This window comes from Prionailurus viverrinus, chromosome A1 (assembly GCF_022837055.1).
Source record: "Prionailurus viverrinus isolate Anna chromosome A1, UM_Priviv_1.0, whole genome shotgun sequence".
In the NCBI taxonomy this organism is placed as follows: Eukaryota; Metazoa; Chordata; class Mammalia; order Carnivora; family Felidae; genus Prionailurus; species Prionailurus viverrinus.
Window position 1 is genome coordinate 108,993,798 of NC_062561.1, and position 17,343 is coordinate 109,011,140.

At 36.9% G+C, this 17,343-nt stretch overlaps 1 protein-coding gene across 8 annotated transcripts in view; it reads right to left on the reverse strand.

Annotated features, from left to right (window-relative positions):
• The window catches only part of RAPGEF6 (Rap guanine nucleotide exchange factor 6), a 192,166-nt gene that overhangs the window by 34,442 nt on the left and 140,381 nt on the right, over window positions 1-17,343 (reverse strand). For all 8 annotated transcript variants that reach the window (XM_047873242.1, XM_047873234.1, XM_047873224.1 and 5 more), the window contains 3 exons: window positions 16,617-16,774; window positions 7,962-8,202; window positions 5,528-5,911 (listed from right to left, as the gene is read on the reverse strand). In XM_047873242.1, coding sequence (XP_047729198.1) covers window positions 5,528-5,911; window positions 7,962-8,202; window positions 16,617-16,774 — 783 coding nt within the window. The remainder of the gene's footprint in view (window positions 1-5,527; window positions 5,912-7,961; window positions 8,203-16,616; window positions 16,775-17,343) is intronic.

Genomic DNA, 17,343 nt, shown 5'->3' on the forward strand with positions numbered 1-17,343 from the left:
TGGCATATAATTTTTCATGGTATTCCCTGATAATTGCTTGTATTTCTGAGGGATTGGTTGTAATAATTCCATTTTCATTCATGATTTTATCTATTTGGGTCATCTCCCTTTTCTTTTTGAGAAGCCTGGCTAGAGGTTTATCAATTTTGTTTATTTTTTCAAAACCTACTCTTGGTTTCATTGAACTGCTCTACAGTTTTTTTTAGATTATATATTGTTTATTTCTGCTCTGATCTTTATTATTTCTCTTCTTCTGCTGGGTTTGGGGTGTCTTTGCTGTTCTGCTTCTATTTCCTTTAGGTGTGCTGTTAGATTTTGTATTTGGGATTTTTCGTGTTTCTTGAGATAGGCGTAGATTGCAATGTATTTTCCTCTCAGGACTGCCTTCGCTGCATCCCAAAACGTTTGGATTGTTGTATTTTCATTTTCATTTGTTTCCATATATTTTTTAATTTCTTCTCTAAGTGCCTGGTTGACCCATTCATTCTTTAGTAGGGTGTTCTTTAACTCCCATGCTTTTGGAGGTATTCCAGACTGTTTCCTGTGGTTGATTTCAAGTTTCACAGCATTGTGGTCTGAAAGTGTGCATGGTATGATCTCAATTCTTTTATACTTATGAAGGGCTGTTTTGGGACCCAGTATGTGATCTATCTTGGAGAGTGTTCCATGTGCACTCGAGAAGAAAGTATATTCTGCTGCTTTGGGATGCAGAGTTCTAAATATATCTGTCAAGTCCATCTGATCCAATGTATCATTCAGGGCCCTTGTTTTTTTATTGATTCTGTGTCTAGATTATCTATCTATTGCTCTAAGTGGGGTATTAAAGTCCCCTGCAATTACCACATTCTTATCAATAAGGTCGCTTATGTTTGTGATTGTTTTATATATTTGGCAGCTCCTGTATTCGGCACATAGACATTTATAATTGTTACCTCTTCATGATGGATAGACCCTGTAATTATTATACAATGCCCTTCTTCATCTCTTGTTACAGCCTTTAAAGTCTAGTTTGTCTGATATAAGTATGGCTACTCCAGCTTTATTTTGACTTCCAGGAGCATGATAGATAGTTCTCCATCATTCCATGCTCATGGATTGGAAAAATAACATTGTTTAAAATGTCAATACTATCCAAAGCAATCGACACATTCAATACAATCCCAATTAAAATTGCACCAGCATTCTTCTCGAAGCTAGAACAAGCAATCCTAAAATTTGTATGGAACCACAAAAGACCCCGAATAGTCAAAGTAATATTGAAGACGACGACCAAAGCGGGAGGTATCACAATCCCAGATTTTAGCCTCTACTACAAAGCTGTAATCATCAAGACAGCATGGTATTGGCACAAAAACAGACACATAGACCAATGGAATAGGACAGAGACTCCAAAACTGGACCCACAGAAGTATGGCCAACTAATCTTTGACAAAGCAGGAAAAGTATCCAATGGAAAAAAAAGACAGTGTCTTTAACAAATGGTGCTGGGAGAACTGGACAGCAGCATGCAGAAAAATGAAACCAGACCACTTTCTTACACCATCACAAAAATAAACTCAAAATGGATGAAGAATGAATGGGCGACAGGAAACCATCAAAACCCTAGAGGAGAAAGCAGGAAAAAAACCTCTCTGACCTGAGCTGCATCAATTTCTTACTTGACACATCTCCAAAGGCAAGGGAATTAAAAGCAAAAATGAACTATTGGGACCTCATGAAGATAAAAAGCCTCTGCACTGCAAAGGAAACAATCAACAAAACTAAAAGGCAACCAACGGAATGGGAAAAGATATTTGCAAATGACATATCGGACAAAGGGCTAGTTTCCAAAATCTATAAAGAACTCACCAAACTCCACACCCGAAAAACAAATAATCCAGTGAAGAAATGGGCAGAAACATGAACAGACAATTCTCTAAGGAAGACATCCAGATGGCCAACAGGCACATGAAAAGATGCTCAACGTCACTCCTCATCAGGGAAATACAAATCATCAAAATCACACTGAGATATCATCTCACGCCAGTCAGAGTGGCTAAAACGAACAAATCGGGCGACTATAGATGATGGAGAGGATGTGGAGAAATGGGAACCCTCTTGCATTGTTGGTGGGAATACAAACTGGTGTAGCCGCTCTGGAAAACGGTGTGGAGGTCCCTCAAAAAATTAAAAATAGATCTACTCTGTGACCTAGCAATAGCACTGCTAGGAATTTACCCAAGGGATACAGGAGTGCTGATGCCTAGGGGCACTTGTACCTCAATGTTTATGGCAGCACTTCCAACAATAGCCAAATCATGGAAAGAGCCTAAATGTCCATCAACTGATGAATGGATAAAGAAGTTGTGGTTTATATATACAATGGAATACTACTTGGCAATGAGAAAGAATGAAATATGGCCTTTTGTAGCAACGTGCATGGAACTGGAGAGTGTTATGCTAAGTGAAAAAAGTTATACAGAGAAAGATACCATATGTTTTCTCTCTTATGTGGATCCTGAGAAACTTAACAGAAGACCATGGGGGAGGGGGAGGGGATAAAAAAAAGTTAAGAGAGGGAGGGAGGCAAACCATAAGAGACTCTTAAAAACAGAATAAACTTGAGGGCTGATGGGGGGTGGGAGGGGAAAGTGGGTGATGGGCACTGAGGAGGGCACCTGCTGGGATGAGCACTGGGTGTTGTATGGAAACCAATTCGGCAATAAATTTCATATTAAAAATAAATAAACATTAAAAAATTAAAAAAAATAAAAGACACTATGACTTCATCTTAAAAAAAAAATAAATGTAAATGGATTGAAATTTTCCCACCAAATGGGTGGAAGAATAAAAAAGCAAGACCCAACTATATGCTGCCTACAAAAGACTCACTTTAGCTTAAAGGACACACATAAGCTGGAAATCAAACTATGGAAAAGACAGTCCATGCAAGTGGAAACCAAGTGAGAGCAGGGTAGCTATATTTGTATCAGATAAAAAGGACTTTAAATCAAAAATGGTAACAAGAGACAGGGTCATTACATAATGATAAAGGGTCAACTCATCAAGAAAACATCGAAGTCATTAATATACACGCACCCAACATTTCAGCACCTAACTATATTAAGCAAACAGTAACAGACCTGAAGTAGCAACAAGCGGCAATATACTAGTATGGGACTTCAATACCCCACTTGCAGGAATGGATGAATTACCTAGACAGAAAATCAATAAAGAAATGGAACTTGAACCACACCTTAGGCTGAATGGACCTAACAAATACACACTGGACAGGTCTTTCACCATTAGCAGAATATTCACTCTTCTCAAGCATGAACGGAACATTCTCCAGGAGAGATTAGAAACTAAACCTCAAAAGTCTTAGCAAATTTAAGAAGACTGAAATCATGCTAAGTATTTTTTTCTGCCCATAATGGTCTAAAACTAGGAATTAAGAAGAGGAAAATGTGAAAATCTACCAATGGGTAGAAATTAAACAACATAACCGTGAATGGGTCAAAAAAACCAAAAGGGAAATAAGTATCTCTCAAAAAGGAAAATGGAGACACAACATACCAAAACCACTGGGATGCTGCAAAAACGATTTCCAAGACAGAATTTTAGTGATAACTTTCTATAGTAAGTAGGATCTCCAATAAATTATCTAACTTTTCACATCAAAGAGCTAGAAAAAGAAACTTAGCCCAAAGTTAGGAAAAGGAAGGGAATAACAAATATCACAGCAGAAATAGAGGCCAAAAAATAAAAATAAAAAAGCAATGAAACGATAAACAAAATTGACAAACTCTTAGCAAAACTAAGAAAAAGAACTCAAATAAATAAAATACAGTATCTAATAGCAGGAAGAACTGGTTGGTTCACCTGTGTCACCTCTGCTGGAAAGTTGGTATGTGCTTTATCTTGTCTGATACACTTAAACATAAAATGGGAGGAACAAAGCAATTAATTTTTCAGGAACTACTGAAAATGTGTAATGTGTATAATAAAACGCTCTTTAAAACAAAACAAACCTCTTAACCAAATACCCATTTTGGGGCTACTGTCCACCACCTTCTCTTGAATCATTCTTTCCTTGGCTTTAGTGACACAATCATCACTGTGCTGGTGTATTATTTCTTTTATTCATCCTCTATCTCTTGGTTGGACTCTCTTCTTCACCCCAACATTCAGGATGGTCACTAGTTATGACTCTTAAGCCATTTACCTTTTATGCTCTCTTGTTACACAGAAATCCTCTTGGTGTCAGTTTTATTCACACTACTCCAAAACTAAGCCTGTCCCTACACAGTTTCAATTTCTAACCTTCGAAGTACTTATCAATGGCATTTTTGTTCCCTTTAGACTCAGCTGTTAAAAACTGTCAGTATGAAGTGTGATTCCTGCATTTTACAGATGAAAAACAAAAAACAAAACAAAACAAAACAAAAAATGGTCTTCAATTTTCTACTGACACATTGCTACTATACCACAGAGGCAGGACTCTGACACAAGTGCAGCTGATTCTAAAGGTCACTGCTAAACTCTGTTCCATACTCCTCCTAAAAAAAAGAAACAAACAAAAAACACCCCCGCCCCAACCCAAAACTCCTCCTAAAGCATCTAATTAAAGTGTATCCAGTGGTTAACTTCATAAAGGACTTTTTTATTACCATGACAGATTTATGATTATAAAGATTCTGATTCTATCTCATGTGAGGGTAGGAACAAGCCATAATTAAATTCTGGGCGGGGGGGGGGGGGGTGCGGCGTGGCATACATAGTTGGGATTAAGATGTAATTATGCTGCTATATGTAAGCACGTGGCCTTATAAATGCACAAAACTGCAACTACCCTCCCTATTTAAAATTACACTTCCTTTGAGAGGAATCCCTCTAATGATCAGCACTATACTATAGGGGAGGGTTAGAAGATAAATTATCAATCTCAGCCAAACCTAGTGAGTCAGGGGAAGAAGATTCCCAGCTCATATAACCATCCACACTTTCTGGGCTTTTATAAACCAAATTTTTGTAATTCTAATTCTAATGCCTACCTTGTTTGGACAACAACACATCCAGTGATACGTGAGGCAGTACCTGATGAATGAGCTTACCAAATAGTTGCATTATTACTGTTGTTGTTGTTGTTTCAAAATAGCAATTTTAGATTAGAGTACTGATACCACACTATGATTTTTCAGTGCCAAATCACAGTGAGGTAGATAATGAAAGATGCACAGTACTGGATTCTGATGATAAAGACCAACTGTTGGGCATATATCCAAAGAGAGTATGCCAAAGGGAGAGAAAGGAAGAAAAATGGCAAGGCAATCAACCTTATTCAGCCAAAAAAAAAAAAAATTTAAATGAATGATGGAAGAAACAAAAAGCAAAAAACCACTATCACCAGCAGGGAAAACATATTAACTCTAACAATACTTTAAAAACCTGTTAATCGGACTTTTCTTCTCCTAGTCACTTAACACACAAGAAATTAGCTTCATATCTAATACAACAAAACTATACACAACTATTTGTACAAACTTACCTTATTATTGCAAACATGGAATTGAAGTTCTTACATTCTCTACAATGAAGTGCAATTTTAATAAAATGCTTAATAATCTTCATTCGTTTGAGCTGATTTGGTTCAGTTAAAATCTCTGAAGCAACCCAGAATGTCTCCTGGTTAACAATGTCCTCAAACTCTTTCAAGTGAGTATTTCCTGTTTTGGAATCTAACTTAAAAAGGTCATCGATGTATTCAGTAGGCTCAATATTACGAAACAAATCAAAGTCCCTCATTGATAGCTGAGTGGCCACCTCAATGGTACTGAGCTGCAGCATGGACAGTTGGCTTTCCTTAACTAGTTCTTGGGCATCTTCATCTGAACATAAAGTTTCTGTTTCCATGTTATTTTTTAAATAATACCTAAAAAAAAAATTGTTTTTATAAGTGATTTCACATTTATAAGAGCATCTTCCGTATCTAACTTGTCAAAATGTCATTATACGGTTAATAACATTTTGTCAAAAATATTAGCAGACTATTCATTTGTAGATGAAATGGAAAATTAACATTTTAAGTGTTCATTTATTTTTGAGAGAAAGATAGAGGGAGACAGAGAATCCCAAACAGGCTAGGCGCTGTCAGCACAAGGCCCGAGGCAGGGCTCAAACACATGAACCATGAGATCATGACCTGAGCAGAAATGAAGTCAGATACTTAACCAACTGAGCTACTCAGGTGCCCCAGAAAATTAACATTTTAAATGAGAAAAATTTAGAGAGTAAAAATAATGTTGATAGTGCCGTGAACCTTATCATTTTACGCAACTACTCACAAAATGGGTCAATAATTGTGTATGTATTCTTGAGGATGAAAGCTCTATAAGGCCTATATGAAGGTATCAGATGCATAGCAGGTACTATGTTAAGTATTTGTTCATGGACAGCATGAATAAACACCTGAATCTATTCAGAAGTTGTTCCTACGCTTATTTTCTTCTTCATTTCTGAATTCCCAAGAGGAGCAAAGAAGAGTAAAACCTGTAAAGGAGAGAAACCCTTGCACTAACGATTTCTCCCTTGTTAAATACAAAACCTCACTCCAGCAAATGGTACTGATCAGCAACCATAAAAAAGACCTTCATTTTCTTCTTTTTACATCAACAATTCTATAGCACTTAACAGTTAAGAGACAAGCTTCACAGTTGGGAAATATCTTGCACAAGGCTGTTGCTGGGGACAAAGAGGTAACATGCTGTGTCACACGTCACTTTTACTTTATTCTTTTCTGGTATACAACTCGATCCAAGCCTAAGTTTGTATCTCATCTATTTTTACAGTCAAGCAACTATACCTCTTTTTCTTCTTTTATACTGTTCATATGCCTAAAAGAATACTACAAATGTGTTGAGACCCATTACACTAGTTAATTATATCTAACATTTATAGGGTAGGTTAACTCATTAATTCTCTTAACATTCTTATGAGGTAGTTTCTATTTATTATCATCCCCATATTTTTGATGAGAAAATTCAGGCAGAGAGAAACTAAATAACACCCTGGTCACACAGCCAGAACTAGAATTTACCCAGACTGCTGAGCACCCTGGCTCCAGGGTCTGTGCTCTTTAAGCACTATGTGTAGCTAGCAAAGCAGAGTTAACCCACTCTTTTAACAGCATCCATGGCAGGCAATCTCTGTAAGGTTTCTAACGATTTTACTCTACATGTAAATCTAAGGTCACTAAAAAGAACATATTCTCAGAGAAAACCACCAGCATAAAGAACAAATGTACTATAGAAACAATCTTCTGGTTGATCAAATAATTTTCGGAGCTCATTTAAAAATTATGCCTTCTTTTGTCCCACGTAAATTTTAGTCACATTAAAAACAAATTTATAATTTAACACATATATTGTCAAATACATATAAAGATATGTATCACTTGGTTTCCTACATCAGTGGTTCTAAGACTATTTCAGCAGGAGGGCTAAAATAGCTTAGCAAATTGTCCTCTCTCTCCTCTCATTTTCAGGTAGTCTTTATGAGAGCTAACACTCTGAGATTCCATTTACGTAATTATGGAGACAAGGAAGCTGAAAAAGAGAAATCCTGCTTTAATTTTAGAGTGAATTCAGTGGCCTTACGACGTGATGTTTCTACTTAAAATGTCTGTTTTTACACATGATCTTCAAAAACACATCTAGATAAAGGGGGATTAAGAGATTTAAAAACTTCCGGTTATGTAATAAATAGCTCATGGAGATAAACACACAGCAGAGGAAATATAGCCAATAACAGGCTGACAACATTGTCCGGTGACTATACTCATCGTGGAGAACACTGAACACTGTACACAACTGTCAAACATGCTGTACACCTTAAACTAAGAGAACACTGTAGGCTAATTATAGTTCATTAAAAAAAAGAAATACATCTAGAAACAAAATACATTCACTAATAAGCACATTCACCTTCCATTGAGCTGAATTCTATCAGCTAATTTGGAGAACTGGTCCGGAAGTCTTCTCTGTTTTATGACACCCTCAGGAGTAACAGAAACTTCACAGAGAGAATACGTGTCAGACGCACCAGTCAAACCAAATTCATGAACAGCATGACAAACAACTTCTTTAGCTGTAGTGTCTTTACTGATGATAATGTAGCAACTTTGTTGATCTGCTTTGAAAACTCTTATAACTTGATCAGGAATATCTACATGAATACAAAAGTGTACCTTGTTATTTTCAAGACAATTAAACTCTTCAAAAAGCAATTCAGAACAAAAAGCTCCCTCTGAACAGTGATACATACATTTCTATTCTAGGAGGTTAACAGAAATCACTGTTGCATTTATTGATAAATGAATGTATCAGCCTTCTCAGGTGATGAAATACTAATATATGTTCACAGAAAAACACATACAAAAAAAATAAGCTGTTTTTAATGGAGGCATAGGACTCCTTAAGATATATTTATTTTTTTAAAAATGTTTACTGGGCGCCTGGGTGGCTCAGTCGGTTAAGCGGCTGACTTCAGCTCAGGTCATGATCTCGAGGTCCGTGAGTTCGAGCCCGAGTCGGGCTCTGGACTGATGGCTCAGAGCCTGGAGCCTGCTTCAGATTCTGTGTCTCCCTCTCTCTCTGCCCTTCCTCCGTTCATGCTCTGTCTCTGTCTCAAAAATAAATAAACGTTAAAAAAAATTAAAAAAAAAAATTCTCTTCTAAAAAATGTTTACTTATTTTTGAGAGAGAGAGAGAGTGATCGTGTGCATTTGCGTGAGCAGGAGAAGGGCAGAGAGGTGGGTAGAGAGAGTGAATTCCAGGCAGGCTCTGTGCTATCAGTGCAAAGCTTGATACAGAATGTGAACTCATGAACCGTGAGATCAAGAGTTAGATGCTTTAACCCACTGAGCCACCCAGGCAACCCCATAATATGTATTTTATATTTTTACATCATACAAACCTTTAATGACAAACATTAGGTTGCATATCTTTTATAATGACATTATGATGAATAATACCCCCCGCCCCTTCCCTAGTAGATAAACCTTTGCAGGTAATCTGATTATTTCCTCAAAGAAAATCCAAAAAGGGTGGGGGATGGGGGAGGAGACGAAGAAGAGAGAGAGAGAATTGCTGAATTCAAGGAAGGACATGCTTATTTTTAAGGTTTTTGAAATATAGTGCCAAAGTGTTCTCCAAAAAGGCTATAATATTTTATCATCCTGGAATATAAAGAGAACAATTTTAGTTACATTCTTAGTATTCCTTCTTTTTAAAAATACTTTTTGGTATTCTTTATGCTCTTTCTTACTGAATTTATGCCAATACTAGATAACAACGCTCAGTCTACTATAAAGTGGCACATGTTTTCCTATTTTCATATTTAACAGGAAATTTAAAATATTCATGCGGTTAAATCTCAAACTTTGTCATTTCTTTTTAATTTTTTGATGTTTGAGACAAGAAGAAAGAGAGCACAATGGGTGAAAGGGGTAGGAGGAGAAAGAGAATCTCAAGCAGGAGCCATGCTCAGCGCAGAGCCCAACAAAGGACTCACTCCCATGACTCTGGGATCATGACCTGAACTGAAATCAACAGACACTCAACCGACTGAGCCACAAAGGCACCCCTTTACCTTTGTGATTTCTGCTATCAGCAGATAAATCTTACCTCAAGATAAATGTTCATATGATATGCACAAATAAGTAATGATATTATCCTCCCCATTCTACCTTATTTTAAAAAATTTTTCTTGTTACACAGCACTGGCCAAAAACTTCCAGGACAATGTTCAATATGATGACCCCGGGCTACTTTTTAATATAATTCAATGTAAGTAAAAAGTGATTTGACAGCATGAACACATGGTGTATTTTCCCCTAATATTACCGAATATTGATTATAAACATAAATAATCTGAAAATTAATCATTAATATTTCCCAATTTCCTAAAATTATTGTTACAAAATTGTTTAAAAATTTTTTTCCTAATATTCATTTTTGAGAGAGAGAGGGGGGGGGGGCAGACACAGAGGGAGACACAGAATCTGAAGCAGGCTTCAGGCTCTGGGCTGTGAGCAGAGAGCCAGATGTGGGGCTCAAACTCACAAACTGTGAGATCATGACCTGAGCTGAAGTCGGCGCTTAACCAACTGAGCAAACCAGGTACCCCAAAATTGTCTTTTTTTTTCTTAAGAAAAATATATTATTTGTGGGGTTTTTTTTGGTAATGACTGTAATTGGGTTGAGCGAGTTTGGTGGCTCAAGTAGATATGGTTTCTCTAGCACTATCTTATTGCATTATTAACTCTAAGAGATGAAGAAAACTTAACAAATTTGTCTTAAGGCCATCTGAAGTATAATTCTGTTTAAAGGGAAGAAAAGAGTAATGAAATAGATGCGGCAGAAAATAATTTCACAGAATAAGGTAACATTCTGAGGCTAATGGCACAAAAAGAGACAGATTTCCATGACCAACTGGAAGATTCAACTGAACATAAATGAATACAATTCCAGGAAAAAGGAGTCCTAAATGTTCTGGGTCTACTGCCAAGTTGGAAGCAGAAAGCTTCATATATTCAGTCAAGTCTCTTTTATAAGATAGATGCAACAAACTGCCTTTCTTGATGTATGCAAATATATGAGTCACCAAAAGCCTCTTGTTCATTATTTCTTTGCAATAAGACAATCCTTCAGGTGTTGCTGACACCGGTTTTGTAAACCTACAAGGCTTAAGGTTAGAGTGTTTGATGATCCACCCAAATTGAGATGCTTCTCTACCTGTGGCTAGAAAATATTTTCAAGTAGATGAAAACTGCAGTTTGCTAAGAGAAAGACAGTGAACAAAAGGGTTTCATTATCCCCATTCCTGTCCTCTTCACAAAAGTAGGCCTCAGTTGTCTGGGGCTCTAGAATTGGATCAGCTTACTAGGTCTTTGGAGACTGAGCTTTCAGCCCGCAGGACTGGCTAACCCTGAGGTAAGGGGGAGATGCTCTGATCACTTTAATTTCTCTAGGGAAATTTATTCACAAAGAGAGGGTGGGAATTTGCACACATTTCATTTTCTCTTCTTTTGTTTCCTACATACTATTAACATCTTCTGGGAAGGAACTCAGAGTTGTGTATCTTGCTAAACAGTTAAAAAAAAAAAAAAAGTCATACTCTCTTAAAAGTGATTTGTTTCCCATGTGAAGGCCAAACTGTGACATAATCACATAAAAGGGATCTGACATTATGAATGGGTACCTCTAGAATAAGAACCATAAAAGGGATTATCCAGAGGGCAGCCCATTACCCAAACCCTGATAAATTTGCCAAGGTGGTAAATGCCAACCTAGAAAGTTACCTGGAAAAGGATTAGAGGAAGACATTTCTTTGCATTGCTATCATTGTCAGAGTAAACCTATTTTTCTCTTTTAGAGTTGTTACAGATAAAAAATATCCATATTCTTCATCAACATGTTTGCTGTCAGCGGGACATCATAGATGTCAAACCTAATACTTAAACATGGCAGATATTCCAATGTTAATGATCAGATGAATGGCAGACATGAGGTCAGAATAAATTTCAATCAAGAAAAATGATCTAATTATTTCAAATTTTAGGCATGAAATTAGAATGCATATAAAAATATAACCCCGTAAGGAGAAAACACATTTAAAAAGACTCTTGGTGGTGGGGCGCCTGGGTGGCGCAGTCGGTTGAGTGTCCGACTTCAGCCAGGTCACGATCTCGCGGTCCCTGAGTTCGAGCCCCGCGTCGGGCTCTGGGCTGATGGCTCAGAGACTGGAGCCTGTTTCTGATTCTGTGTCTCCCTCTCTCTCTGCCCCTCCCCCGTTCATGCTCTGTCTCTCTCTGTCCCCAAAATAAATAAACGTTGAAAAAAAAATTAAAAAAAAATAAATAAATAAAAAGACTCTTGGTGGATGACAGCATTTATTAGTCTTAGGATTCATAGTTCATTTAAAAAAAATCTTACATAATAGGTAAATAAATTTAAGAAAAGCAATCTCCAATATCTGGCCTTTCAACCCAAAGGCAAAATTTCTAGAATGCTAACTATAATCTTGCTGAATAAAATAAAAAAATAAGATACTTGAGGGAAGCATGTATTGACCCTGATGTTACAGTAAAAATGGGAGACCTTTTTAGGTAAGATGATGATAAAATAAAACCAAAAGGCTGCCTCTTGATTCTATCTTATGTTTTTAATGTTTATTTATTTATTTTTGACTTAGAGTGAGTGGGAAGAGAGAGAGAGAGAGAGAGAGAGAGAGAGAGAGAGAGAGAGAGAGAGAATGTGCATGCAGAACAGAAAGGGAGACCAAGAATCTGAAGCAGGCTCCAGACTCTGAGCTACGTGCAGAGAGCGTGACAAGGGGCTTGAATTCACCAAATGCAAGATCATGACCTGAGCTGCAGCTGGAACCTTAACCGACTGAGCCACTCAGGTGTCCCATTTTGATTTTACTTTAAGTTGCTAAATGGTGAATAAATATTTAGGGAGTGCCTGTTATGTGTCAACCGTGTTCCATATGATGAAGATACAATAATAAATAAGATGGGACAAAGTCTCTGCTCATACTTGAGAGAGTAAGTGGTGGTTCAAGGAAAGAAAATCTATATAGTGAAGAGTTTCACTACGAAAACACAAGATAGTTGTATAATGGTATAGATCAAGAATTGGCACTTTTGTTCTATGAAGGGCAAGGCAGTAAACATTTTAAGTTTTGCTGGACAGGAGGCAAAATAGATGATATTTTGTACACACACACACAGAATATATATATATATATATATATATATATATATATATGTATATGTACATATACATATAAAACAGAGAAAACAAATCTCCACAAAACATGACAAAAATTTGAAATATAATAATAATGCAAACATAAAATGTAAAGATACATAAACACAGAGACTTAGTCAACACTGTAAATGTCCACCAAAAGGGGACTGGTTAAATGAAATGCCAACAGCTGTTAAAAAAACTGTGGTAGAACAACACATTCTGAAACAGGAAAGTATTCAAGGTATATGGCCAGGTGAGATGGGTAAGTAGAAGAAAAGTACAGTGTATAATTTGGGGTGCAGAGAATGTGAACACATTTTATGTGCACTCAAATTTCTGGAAGGATGAATGAATCAATGAACAATTGTTAATTCTGGGGAGTGGAGACTTATATTCTATCCTTTCTCTGCAATTTGATTTTTCAAAAACTTTATGTTGCTTTAAAATAAAAAATTAGTTAAAATAACTCAGACATGTAACGCTGAATCTGAAAGTTTACTAAGTATTAAAGAATCAAATAAAAGGTTTGTGCCATTAAATGAAAAAGTGGTAAGCAAAAAGTTCCATATGCACACTCGAGAAAAAAAGAAAAATTCCAGTTTTACAATCCTTGGCCACACTCCTGAGTTGTTTTAGGTCTCATCGAATATTAGGTCAAAAATTCCCCCTACAAGTTTCCAAGTTATAGAGCAGCATGTATACTGATTCTATAACCAAAAATATATGTATTCAAAGAAAATGATGAAAAGAATACACACCAGTCTACACTGGCAAGCTTATCAGTGGGTAGAAAAGTTCTGGTTCCCACTTCATTCAATTCTGTATCATGGGACTTTTTAAAAATAATAAAACACTACACAGAAACATTAAGTAATGGAATACCACAGTTTTCAAGATACTTACAGTAAAAACCAACAGCTGTAGGCAGCAAAAACAAAGCAAAATCACAGAACAGTCAGCAATCAAAAGCAAACTATTAACAGTTCTGTAGCTTTCACCCAACTTGCTAAAAACAATTAAACAAGCAGCATAAACACACTGAAATCAACAGTAAGTTAATCCGACTTGGCCAATGTCACACATGTACTACAATACACACATGTGATGTACACGGCTAACCTAAAATTCAGTGCTGTCATGCAGAACTTAAGGAACTGAATTTGAAAATTAATTGCTAAGGAGTATTTTATTCAACAAATATAAACAGCACCATAAAAGCGTTTTCATAAAGTTATACCTTTTGGGGTTCAAAAAATACAACTTATAAGTTAAATACCTGTATGTATTCTTTTTTTTTGTAATTAAAAAAATTTTTTTGAGAGAGAGTGGCGGAGGGGCAGAGAGAGAGAGAGAGAGAGAGAGAGAGAGAGAGAGAGAGAATCCTAAGTAGGCTCTGCGAGGTCAGCGAGGAGCCCTAACGTGGGGCTGGATCTCATGACAGTGAAATCATGACCTGAGCTGAAATCATGAAGCAGATGCTTAACTGAGTGAGCCACCAAGGTGCCCCATATGTGTTCATTTATATTGCTGGTATGGACACAGACTGCAGACTGAGCTTTGCAGACTGACCTCTCAATATAGATTTTATCAAAGCATCTTTGGCTCTTTCAACATGTTTTCAATGAGTGAACTATGCAATCAAACCAAGTAGCACCTTCTCTTCAAATTTCAGTGCAATGAGGGGCTTACAGTTTCTAAATTTTAGTAATTTCAACCTCTTCTTTTGGTTCCCCCAGCTAACTCCCCAGCTGACTGCTTTCTTAGTCCTCTCCCTACAACCTTCCCTTATGTTCCTCACCCCCACCTCTAGATACGCCAATGACAAAAAACACAGCCATAAAAATCACTTAATTTAGAAATCATCTGTCCTTAAAAACGCAGCTTATGAAAGTATGCATACTTAGTTTGTGTTTTGGTGGTTTAAAAATATTTTATTTGTGAATGTAGTATAAGTAAGAGGCATTGCTGTGGGACACACATAGAGACATGAAAATAAATTCCCATGCTCCTACTTGAAAGCAATGTAAGAATAGACAATGAAAATGCGTTAAAGATTTCTCAGAAAGGAGGGATGGCCTTCCCAGAGAATGTAACATTTGAGCTCAGCATCATGGAATAAGAGAAAGTTCACCGGATATGCAGGGAGAGAACTTGACAGGTGGCAAAACAGCACGGGCAAAGAAATCACACTTGTGAAGATATGTGGCAAAGGGAGAGAATGTCAGAGTAGGGAGACTGGCAGGACAGAAGGCTAAAAAGGGGGTTTACAATCATGCTGTGTAAAGTGAACACAGACAGTTACTATGTTATTGTTGCAAGATTACAGATTCACTCTGCCTTGTCACGATGGGGCTGAGATTCTGCGAACCACATTCTTGCCAACTGGTCCCTTCTTAGGTTATGCCAAAAAGGGCACCAAAAGCAACTGTAAGGTTGGAGGAAGAAAACACTTCCTGCTTTATGTTTTTTCTTGTGGGATTTTTCTTCCTGTACTACCCCAGCAACACGTCTTCACCCTGTGGTGGCATTTCTTTCATGTACCAGAAGATGAATCCACTTTGCAGTTTTCCTGCCTCTGTGATACCTTAGTGCTTACTTCTTTACCATTTTAGGTAAACAGTTAATTGGCAACAATTTCTTATATTAAATTCTGATTAAATATCTGGAGTGGTTTCTATCTCATGACTGAACCTTCACTAATTCAGAAATCATTAAGAATTCCTAAGCAGAGTGACAACTCATTAAAATTTGTGATCCAGAAAGAACACTGGTAGACAGGTAGAGAGGAGGATGTGTTGAAGACAGATTAGTGAGTTTTGTACCCTCCAACAGTTAAGAGGCAAATGAAATTTTTAAAGACCCAAATAACAATGTACAGAATGAATGTCACTAAACTGTGGTACGTTGAGTTTTTATTCAAGTTGCTATAATAAAACAGAAACTTTACTACTACACTTACTATATATTCCCTCCTTTCTAATAATGAGATTCCTGTAATCAAGCTTCCTTCCTTTCTTATACTAGCTGTTAGGGCCTTCAGCATTAAAACTGAAGTTGAATCACAACTACACCAATCTTTGTAGATCTATTTATTTTTTTTTCTTTCTTCTCCTTGGACCTAATTATACATCTTGGTTTTAACTGTATGTGTCTTTTATTGAAAGCCATCCCAAATCCTTTCAAGTGATGGATACATAAGTAATTTTTCAAGTTTTTCTTCCCTGTAATGAAATTTTACATTATACAGTTAAATAACAATTTTTGTCTTTGGGCACGAACTGATGCATAAAAATAAACTTGATGTCCCACATGATGTTTAAACCCAAAACCAAAATTTAAGCACTAATGAAAAGATGCTATAGTATATCTAATTAACAATACATGACAATAAAACAATTTTAGCTTCAGGTGCTGGGGAAAAAGTTTCCAGAAAATTACTAACACATTTCAGCACCTCACAAAGGAAGAGAAGTGAGGCCACCAAGACTGAAAAAATCTCCCTTACCCTTTTCCACACCATGGATAACTTATTTCTTGGCTGAGAAGCAGCATCCTTGCTTTCTTTCCACTGTTCTGATAAGGGTTACCAAAAGATACCTAAATGTAATCTCTTTCCTATGTACTATTTTATATTGGAGCAAGTACTGCTCAAGCTTACGCAAAAAGACAAAATGAATGTTGTGTTTGGAGTTCTGCAGTGAGTCATAACCTTGAGATAAGAGAAGAGGGAAGCAAGCAAATCTATTTGATACACAAGTCTCAACCATCTAATTTGTCACTTTGGAATCAATATGGCTATATAAAATCACAAACAAAAATTACCTGAAGGATTAGAAAAATCCAACATGCTGGTGGTAGGCTGCAGGAGATCAGGGCTGCTGGAAGAGAGTGTTCCAGGAATAGGCATTATAGCCAGACTGTGCCTGCAGTGTCTTGTTCCCACAATGCTGTCATCTTGCGACTGGCTCAGGCCTCCATCACTTGAAAAAAATGTCATACATCACTTTAAAGTAATTGAGAATTCTTAATGGTAAACGTTTCTGCTGTCTGTACACTAAGGCATAATGGAACCAATTCAGAGTGGTGATTTAAAAAATTATATATTACAGCAATTTAAAAATAGGACAACTATAATAATGAATACACTTATAAGTTAAATTTTTAGGATAAATAAATTTTAAGCAAGTTAAACCTAAGAAATTCTACTATATCATAAAGGTGTACTTCATAATGCATCATAAAGAAATAGTCACATTGAGTTTCTGTTGGTTTGGTAAAGAAATTAAATCTGGGTGTGTTGGGAGCCTTTAAGATTGGCTAGTTTCAGTAGACACTAATATATGTATCCAACAAGGCACAACCACACCCCAACAAGGTTCACACTCACAACATAGTGGATGGTGACCTTTTAGGCAAAGGATGCAGCTGGGTCTAAACCCAAACCAGGGGCGCCTGGGTGGCGCAGTCGGTTAAGCGTCCGACTTCAGCCAGGTCACGATCTCGCGGTCCGTGAGTTCAGGCCCCGCGTCAGGCCCTGGGCTGATGGCTC